We start from the raw sequence: 10423 nt of genomic DNA, 5'->3' as shown, positions 1-10423 counted from the left end.
GTCCAACATTTATAGCTCCCAAAATCATTTTTTTGTTAAACATACTTTGAAAGATATTCAGGAACTATATGCTCAACTGAGAGAACGATGTGTGAATCGGCCCTGCGTGAAGAATGTGGAATGTGTTCCCCGGGCCTGTCGCACGTGCACCTCGCACTTTGCACAATTAGTACTGATGTAAATAAATATTTAGTTGTTAATTTCATACCATTTCTCCCATGTCTGCGTGGCAGAAGGCTACATTCGTTATCCTTCAGTGCAGATTTCGCGGGTTCGAATCCCGCTGGCGAGAAACCTTTTTCATGAAATTGTTCTATCATCAAGATAAATGATAGGGGGAAAAAGAAGTTCCATCATTGCCAAGTGGTGTTTAAGTAGAGGGGAATGTCCGAGTAACTCTCCATTCCTTAAAAATAATGGAGCAGAGGCCCATTATTTTTAAGGAATGGAGAGTTACGAGGATATTCCCCTACTTAAAACTCATCCCTACTTTTACGCTTTGACAAAATATTCTGTAGTTGAAAATATTTGAAAAATAAACCGGAACCCTTTGTTGTCTGTATTTATACTGCGTGAGTCGACCTTGCGTGATGTACGCGGATTGCGTTCTCTGCCGCTGTTGCACGTGCGTCAAGCTCCGTCGCGAGCTGACATTTACAATGCATGTTACACGGCTCTTCATAATTTCGTTGGGTTCTAAACTAGTATTTATCAATCGCTTGCACATTGTTAATACATGCTGATGGGTATAATAGGAAATATAGAGCCCCGAACAAGCGATATTTATATTACCTTATTTGTTTTTTCTCATCAAAGGTTTATCTAATTGCTATAAATATGAACATTGTTGTGGGTAGCCTGCTCTAACACAAAATATAAGTATATTATTTTGAGCTTTTAAACATTATGCAAAATTATGAAAATATTTAATAGTTAATTTCGCACCATGCCTTTAAGTGCCGCAGTGGCTGAGATTGACAATTTCACGTTTTCAAATCTAACGATGCGGGTTCGAACCCCGCTGACGACACATGTTTTCGGAAAAACATGAAAATTTTCACTTGTAAATAAATGTAAAAAGTAGTTCAGTCTGTTCCAAGTGGAAATTAATTCAAATGTTGCTTCAAGATAATGTACAGTTGACAAGCAACTCTCCATTCCTGAAAAATAATGGAGCGTTCAAACAATGGAATGACGTCACAGATGTGTTTTAACTCATAATTCAGTAAGTTAGACCACGGTCAAAGGCAGTAAAAAGTCATGGTTTAAGTAATCATAATTAAATTTTCGTTGTGTTCATGGAAATTCCTGCATTCTGATTAGCTGAATTGGTCACGTGTTATTGCATTCATTTCCCAATGAATGTAAAAAATTAAGCCACGCCCACCGCGGCGCACTACTTTTATTACTTCGGAATGTCGGGGAATCCCAATATTACAGTCGAGGGAATTCCCTTTCTGCTCACGTGTATCGTCATGCACAGGACATTTAGCGACTTTCGTGCATATGCATTGTCCAAACTACCCTTTGAAACCGGAGGCCGAGAATGAATGAAACAGCAAACGTGCAGGCTCGCTCGCCTGTTTTTTTCCCGCTCGCCCCGGTTCAACTTTCATGTCTTCGGGTTTCATTTATAACTAGCATTTCTCCAACTGTGATTTACCGTAATCGGGGAAGTAATGTTTGAATCACGCAGTAAATGACCATGTTATTTGAAACTGCCGCCTTCTCTCGGACATATTTCTTCCGGTTCGTTACAGTCTGACTGTTGCAGTTGTTTTGGCCTATTGCCTTAATTGACAGGTCAAATGAACATTGTTTTAATCCCACTCTCCGTTGATTGGCTACTGACTGTGTAGGCGTGTCAAGTTATGTGCATAAATTAAACGATCACCTGATTCATGTCACGCCACTGTATGTATTACTACACCTGGAATGTTTATCAATGTCGTCATTTTTGTCTGTTTTGATATATGCAACTGTTTTGGGTTAAACTATTGTAGATAAAACATGTTTTACGTTGTCGAATTTAATTATAAGCATTGACTGTATATTTTTTTCGGTTCATTGAGGTATGAATCGAAAAGCCGATGTGCAAACTTTTGTAAGAATCCGCTACGCGGATTCATACAGTTTGCACATCGGCTTTTCGATTCATACCTCAATGAACCGAAAAAAATACACAGTCAATCCTTAAATAAAATTTGGATTTTTCATAACGATACACTATAAACATGGGCGATAGATCACCAGCAACCAAAGTTAGGCCATCATACTAGGGACCATGGGGACTTACCATGGAGTACCCTAACAGGATTTACACCATCCCTCTGGTCACTGGTGATTGTTAGTAATTTGAGCCAAAACATTTAAAACCATGGAAAGATGAAAGATACTCAAATGAGACTTACGTACGTACCCTCTCAAATGGATACGACAACGAAGAATTAAGCATTCTCTGTCCCGAGTGAAGCCCTTCTGTAAGTTACGAGCCTTGGCGCCGAACTTTCCACATTAACTCCGAGGTTAATCCGTATATTACCTCTCTTTTCTGAGTAAATGAGGTGCGGTCGGGTAGCCTAGTGGTTAATGCGTTCGCTCGTCCCGCTGAAGACGCGGGTTCGATTCCCGACGTGAGTACAATGTGTTAAGCCCATTTATGGTGTCCCCCGCCGTGATATTGCTGGAATATTGCTAAAAGCGACAAAAACCATACTCACTCACTCACTCACTCACTCTGAGTAAATGTAGAAAATTGTAGGTTTCCTGAGCTAACATGGACAGATCAACTCAGCTACTCTCTTTTGCAGAGAACGACGTCATACAATTTTTTTCGTGACGTCAGGACCATTATTTGCGACAGTGCGTTCATATGACGTCACGTTGCTAATGACTTCTTTCACGAACCAATCAGCGTGAAGCAAACATCATTAAGCGATCTGTGAGAATTCCCGAAAATAGTTTCACCTTTATCACTGGATTGTCTGCTCTAGACTCGATTATTTACAGACCGCCGTCATATAGCTGGAATATTGCTGAGTGCGGCGTAAAACAACAAACCAATCTTTTGTTCGTCAGTGAATCCTTCATTGTTATATTATTGTTTCGAGATCTGATCGGACGTGATAAAAGAATTCGGGTGTCCAGCTATAGGTGAATCGGGATTCGAACTCACGATCAAAGGTTTCTCGCCCGCTAAAGAGGCGTATCTCTGTACAGCAAGGAGCGGTAGGGGGTAGCCTCGTGCTTAAAGTATTCGCTCGTCACGCTGAAGATACGAGTTGGATCCCCACATAGGTACAATGTGTGAAGCCAATTTCTGGTGTCCCCCGCCGTGATATTGCTGGAATATTGCTAAACGCGGCGTAAAAACATACACACTCACTCTGCACAGCAAAACGTACCTAACGTTTATGGGAATGACTAAATCCAACTTGAGAGGTTCTGGGGGTTTATTAACGCCGATTTTTTATATCTAAAGTTATTATTAATTCGATAATTGGTTCTTGAAATTCATAGGTGAGGTGAGGTGAAATGGGGTTTAACGTCGCGTTCAAGATTATTGCACTTATAAATATAGCGCCGTGCATGCGAGCGTGAGTGTGTGACTGCTTGTATAAGTCTGAAAGTTAATTTAAGGTACCGACGTTTGCTACAATATCTGAAAAACTAGTGGACCTACTCCTGACAAAGTTGGTATGAGATTATTAAACAGTCATACATAACTGGATATTACATTTAAAGACAATCGGTGCATGAATAAAAAATCTGTCTATTTAGCTATCACTATATTTCATCAACAACCAGACCTGTTCGTCACGGGTGGAACGAGCATTCATTGTAACAGCCATCTGCATAATGCTACCCCTGCGTCACAGGGCCATATGACACAGTTGAACCAATCAACTCAACTCGAAAGGTTGCACGGGAATCACGCACGCACGAATACGGTGTTATCATTAGATTTCCTGATGTCTCAGCGCAAGCATCTTTCCGCTGATGCGAAAGGTTTCGTTGTTAAAATATTTGAATACTTTAAGGCTGAAAGTGAAAGACGTTCGCCCTTCTTTGACATTTCAAAGTACACGAAAAGAACAATGCATGCGTTACAGCTTCCCAAACAAACCGCAGTTAAGATTTTGAACACTCATAAAAACACATGCTCCCCTGCACATATATTAGGGGACATCTCAAAACAGGATAGGAATTTAAAGTTAGATTCCTTTGATAAGAAAGTTGTCAGGGACGTGATTCGGCGGTTAACACGAGAAAATGAATTTATTTCAACACGAAAACTAAAACAAATTCTCCTTACAGAGCATGACTTAGATATTTCCAAATGGACCATTTGTTAACTCCTTTCCAAATTTGGATATCAGTACAAAAAGACGAAAGGGTCGAAACTAGCAATGTGTGAACGACCAGATATCATTCGTTTGCGTATCAATTATTTGCGCACAATTAAAAAGAAACGAGAAGAAGGCTATGAGTCTGTCTATTTGGCCGAAACCTGGGTTAATGCCTGCCACACAGCGGCTTACCAATGGTCTCACCCAGATACCAGAGAGCCACAGCGCAAGATCCCCCCTGGTAAAGGGGAGCGCCTGATTGACCTCCATGCAGGCTCCCACAGAGGTTTCCTCCCTGGGTGTGATCTAGTGTTCAGATCCAGATCTACAGATGGCAGAGAATACCATACCGAGATGAATAGTCAGGTTTTCACTGCGTATGTTGAGGAGCAGCTCCTCTTAGCACTGCCTGATAAATCCTTGGTGTTTATGGACAATGTCCCCTATCACAGTTGTCAAGATCCTATTAACCGTTGTCCAACCTCAAATTCCACCAAAGGTGAGATATGTCAGTGGTTGGACAACAACCGCATTGCTCGGCACACAAAAGCCAAAAAAACTGACTACTACCAACTGGTTCTTCAGAACAAACCCCCGCCCTCTTATTTGATTGACAACATGTTGAGAGAACACGGTCACGAAGTGTTAGACTTCCTCCTTACCATTGTGACTTGAATCCCATCGAACTAATCTGAGGTGATTTGAAAAATATGGTCGCACGGCAAAATAAGACCTTCAAGCTTGCCGACGTCAAGCAGATTGTCTTGAAAGGGATGGGAGAAATTACAGATGTACGTTGGGCAAACTGTGTCCAACATGTTATCAAAGTTGAGGAAGAGTATTGGAAACAAGACTGTATCCGACCAGATACTGTCCAGCCTGTTGTTGTTCATTTAGGTGACAGCACAGACTCCGAATCTGACGACGAGGGCATTTCGTGGAACCAAGAATAGTGCAATACATATACCCCTGTTTCACAACGACGTTTAATAGCCCGAATTCCCACGGATATGAATTCTTACATATTCGTACATATTCTTAATCATTACTTAAGAATCTTAAATATATCTTATTTGATTCCCAAACATTGTTGTAGTTCGTGGGAATCGTGAGAAAAAAAATTGTTAGTCAAAGAATTTCTAGGAATCGTCTACGAATTTCAGGTTCGTGCTTTGTAGTACATGTCATAATCGGATCTTGTCCACTTTGTGCAATTCTTGCCTCAGAATTTGATTCTCTTTCACCCGAAACAGCCCCGAAAGTCTTGAATCATCTACGAAAATATCCAAATATTTTCTTCGAAACCATAAAGCAATGATTTGTCTAAATGAATAATTACGTATGATATATTACACCTAATAACATGATGCATGAAATGTAATAATGTGGTAAGGAATGATACATTCAAGTCAATAACACTGACCTGAAAAGGAGTGCAAAAATAATTTGATAAATATGATTAAATAACTGCTTGAGACGCCCAACGCTAACACCGTATTCGTGCGTGCGTGATTCCCGTGCAACCTTTCGAGTTGAGTTGATTGGTTCAACTGTGTCATATGGCCCTGTGACGCAGGGGTAGCATTATGCAGATGGCTGTTACAATCAATGCTCGTTCCACCCGTGACGAACAGGTCTGGTTGTTGATGAAATATAGTGATAGCTAAATAGACAGATTTTTTATTCATGCACCGATTGTCTTTAAATGTAATATCCAGTTATGTATGACTGTTTAATAATCTCATACCAACTTTGTCTGGAGTAGGTCCACTAGTTTTTCAGATATTGTAGCAAACGTCGGTACCTTAAATCAACTTCCAGACTACTAGTCCGGACTGATGCCAATTAATAGTGCTAGCCCACTGAGATACCATGACGTAGTTTAACATGAATACCCCACTCAGACACAGTATACTGACTCCGAGCCGACCAGTCCTTGTTTTAGCCCTTTAATGTCGAGCGCCAAACAGGGTAACAACAAGTACCATCTTTTAACGTCTTTTGGTATGACGCTGCCGGGGATCGAACCCCGGACCTTCCGCTCTCCGGGCGGACGCTCTATCACTGGACCACGGAGCCGGCCCTTGAAATTCAGACCCCGAAAAGGAAATCTAACATCTATAAAAGAAAAGAACTGGTCAAATTGAAGAATATAATCATGTCATTTTACAAACCGCTCTATCCACAAGACGACGGAGGCAGTCTCCGGGCAGACGCTCTATCCACAAGACCACGGAGGCAGTCTCCGGGCAGACGCTCTATCCACAGGATCACGGAGGCAGTCTCCGGGCAGACGCTCTATCCACAAGACCGCGGAGGTTGTCACCGGACAGACGCTCTATCCACAGGACCACGGAGGCAGTCTCCGGGCAGACGCTCTATCCACAGGACCACGGAGGCAGTGTCCGGGCAGACGCTCTATCCACAAGACCGCGGAGGTTGTCTCCGGGCAGACGCTCTATCCACAAGACCGCGGAGTTTGTCTCCGGGCAGACGCTCCATTAACAAGACCGCGGAGGTTGTCTCCGGGCAGACGCTCTATCCACAGGACCACGGAGGCAGTGTCCGGGCAGACGCTCTATCCACAGGACCACGGAGGCAGTCTCCGGGCAGACGCTCTATCCACAAGACCACGGAGGCAGTCTCCGGGCAGACGCTCTATCCACAGGACCACGGAGGCTGTCCAGAACAGAAATGCATCACCTGAACGGTGGAACGTTGTATAATGAAATACTGAGAAACGTTATGCCGATTACGAGACGTTTTTGAAGAAATAACGATGATCATATTCTCTGACTTTCTATGTCGGATATTTTACACAGGTCGCTTTTTGGCTGAAATAATGCCGATGCGACGTTAAATTGTATCTCACTCACACAACACAGGGAGCATCTAGTTGGTTTCATAATGTGACCCGAGAGCCAGTGTGTGTGGTTGTGCGCCGCGTTCAGCAATATTCCGGCTGTATCACGCCGCGTACCAAAGAAGGTGGATCTAAATTGAAATTAATATTATAAACTAGTGAGTGTGTGAGTAAATAATGCTTAACGCCGCATTAGAAATACTATAAACGACGTTTGCTGCCTGTAGACATTTCAAACACACTTTAAACACATTATTTTGATCTGTCACTAAACTAATACTACAAAAACATATAAACTATGTAGCTACTACAGCGAAACTTCAAAATTGCATTTTCAATGGTATATATGTACAGCATCTATCGTTTTCATAATTAGAATGAACTATATTTATTAGAATTTGATTAGGGTCTTAGAAATTTGTGTTTATGCATGTTTATGACGATTAACATAGAAGTAATAAATACAAATCTTAAAAATGTATGTGATAAAATGAGGCCATCTGGCGGCTTGAACGCAAAATTCCCAAGAATGCATCCAACATGATAAATAAGGTTTTCACGATTATCTCCCTTCTTCAATCCCCCGGAAGTGGTATTTCATCAAAATGGCCGACGACATGTCACAAATGGATTATTATGCATTCAGTTTTCTCAGAGACAGTAGAATATCTGTAATATGGTGATTTTAGGGAAAATATCTTAAGGAACAATGGCACAGTGCAAACAGTCTGCACCGGAGTTTATCCAGAACACGTTCAGTCCGCATGTGGCTGTCTTGTGTAGCAAAGATGCAGAGGTTTTGTGTCAGAAAAATAATTTGACTTTTGCTCAACTTGTTCAGCCTTTTTGTCGCTTAGGCACAGAAGGTAATGCGTTTATTTCATTTGAATATTCCATTGTGTGTCATTTTGTTGTTCAGAATACTCTATTTATCAAACTGATCACACTAGACATGCCGTGTTGACAACCAATTCTGGCGACACTGAGGTGTAAAGGGGTGTGTCTACAAAGCCAAGGTGATCAGTTCTATGTGATCATTAAATGAGTGTCATCTGTTAATTACTGTTGACACACTCACTTACAGTAGATATCGATTTCGAGTAGTTGATGCCAATATTTGGTTGTGATAGTGAAAATCATGCTTTTGAATTATTTTTGATTGTATGTGATAATAATTTGGGGATCTGAACATGTTGTGAAAGACAGCAGTCAGCTGTTTCTCACAAACTATTAACATGCATAGAACCTTACATTATTCATGTTTGACACCCATTACTTTTTTAATATTCTTTGATAGATGTAAATATTATTCGGTGAGAAAACCAGGAAGTAAAGCTGCCATATGCTATCCTTATAATACAATTACTGCTAATAAATTGTCAACAATTAAAAATATGTATATGACACACAAGTCTCCAAATCCCCTTGATCCATTTAGTCATCTTGTTAAAAAAGCATAGATTTCTGGGGTCCTATTTTAACCTGAAATCCCCTGAAAGCTTGAAGCTGTTTGGTCCTAGCAATTGAAGCATCGAATCAAAACATGTTAAACCTATCATTACTGAATGCTAACTGAAGACTTTGGAGGTTACAATAAGTGTATAATGTATTCCAGTGCAAAATTGATAAAACTTGGTGTTGAATTAGGTACAATTGAAAACAGATTTTATTTTTTGGATATGATGTCGAGCCCTTATTTATATTTTGCACCATAAAAAAAGATTTGTGTGTAAAAGTCCCCATGGCCGCACTCTGAAATGAACACTGCTGCCTGCTATTACAAAATGTACAATACATCAATACAGAATGTACAGTTTATTGTTTCACTCTTGTTAATGACAGTGGGGCCTCGTTAGTACAATTGTCACGGTAACGAAGGATAATTATTGATTGGAGCAAGTTATGTAGGATTCTATATATAGTATAATACTCTTTGTTTCATTTGGGTGATTAATCTGGATAGTTGATACAACCTGTACAAACAATAGCCATTATTGATTGGGTGAATTCCAGCATATGCTCCACCATTCTGTAGACAGGCTAGCTAATGACTAGTAATGTTGCACAAGAAATTAGAATTGTTTTGGTCGGTACATGTAGTATAACAGCAGGGATAGAAATAAACCAATAAAGACCAGCTTGAATAGTGATAATATATTGATTGAATGAACAGCAATATACCCTAAAATGTTTTTTTGTTTTGTCTTTTTTCTTTCCTTCTTTATTCGTCTCAGCAGGTACAGCATATATATACCGTATTCGACGTAACAAGAGCCAGGGCGCTCTCAAAATTAGAAATAGGGGGCTCTTATTAGAATATAATTTTGGTGAGAAAAAAAAATAGAGTTGAAAGATTGTAAATTTCATGATTTATGCTGACAGCCTGAAATGATACAAAGAAAAGTTGGTGCTTATTATACACGACAGATATATTTTCCAGAATTTAATTGCCCATAATTAAGGGTGCATATAACACACAAGTGCATATTATACACAAATAAATAAGTCTTGTGTACATAGATCAATCGGAAGGGGTGCTAATTGGGATTGTTCACTAGCCAGTATATTAGCAAATATCGCCATGGGTGCTTATTAGAGTGGGGCGCTTATTACGTCGAATACGGTACATGTCATGTTAATTAAATTATGGAGTATACCCAAAAATGTTTGAAATTCTACTGGCCCTTAGGACAAGTAGGATACCTTTAACATTGTCAATACTGGTGTGGACTAGTGCTAATTTCTATCCCTGTTAACATAGAAGATTTAGACATGGCTCCATCATGTTCATTGTTATTTGATGTCAAAATAATGTGTAGCCATGATAACTCGTGAAGATCTAGGTCAGAATAGGTCTTCAGAAACCCATGCTTGCTGTAAAAGGCGACTATGCTTGTCATATGGAACGAATAATGGGGTCAGGTGGTCAGGCTGGCTGACTTGGTTGATACATCTCATCGTATCCCAATTGCATGGATCATTGCTCATAATATTAATCACTGGATTGTCTGGTCCAGACTTGATTTTTTACAGACCGCCATCATATTGCTGAACATGTCCAAATGCCTTTTGTTTCTATCACAATGCCATAAATATCTGAAGTGGTACATGTACCACTAGTCCAAAATGAGATGTGGACTACGTAGGTTAAGATCATGTTGTCTACCCCTGATATAACACAGAGATGTACCTGGCTCTGTCAAAATATCCT

General features: G+C 40.3%; 1 protein-coding gene across 6 annotated transcripts in view; it reads left to right on the top strand.

The window, feature by feature from the left end:
- The first annotated feature begins 7810 nt into the window (after positions 1 to 7810).
- The window catches only part of LOC124142275 (trafficking protein particle complex subunit 8-like), a 48963-nt gene continuing 46350 nt past the window's right edge, over positions 7811 to 10423 (top strand). For all 6 annotated transcript variants that reach the window (XM_048397453.1, XM_048397451.1, XM_048397452.1 and 3 more), the window contains exon 1: positions 7811 to 8078. In XM_048397453.1, coding sequence (XP_048253410.1) covers positions 7922 to 8078 — 157 coding nt within the window. In that variant the 5' untranslated portion in view covers positions 7811 to 7921. The remainder of the gene's footprint in view (positions 8079 to 10423) is intronic.

Source organism: Haliotis rufescens, unplaced genomic scaffold, assembly GCF_023055435.1.
Source record: "Haliotis rufescens isolate VD_foot unplaced genomic scaffold, xgHalRufe1.0.p SCAF_17, whole genome shotgun sequence".
Taxonomy (NCBI): Eukaryota; Metazoa; Mollusca; class Gastropoda; order Lepetellida; family Haliotidae; genus Haliotis; species Haliotis rufescens.
This window is presented reverse-complemented; position numbering and strand designations above follow the sequence as displayed.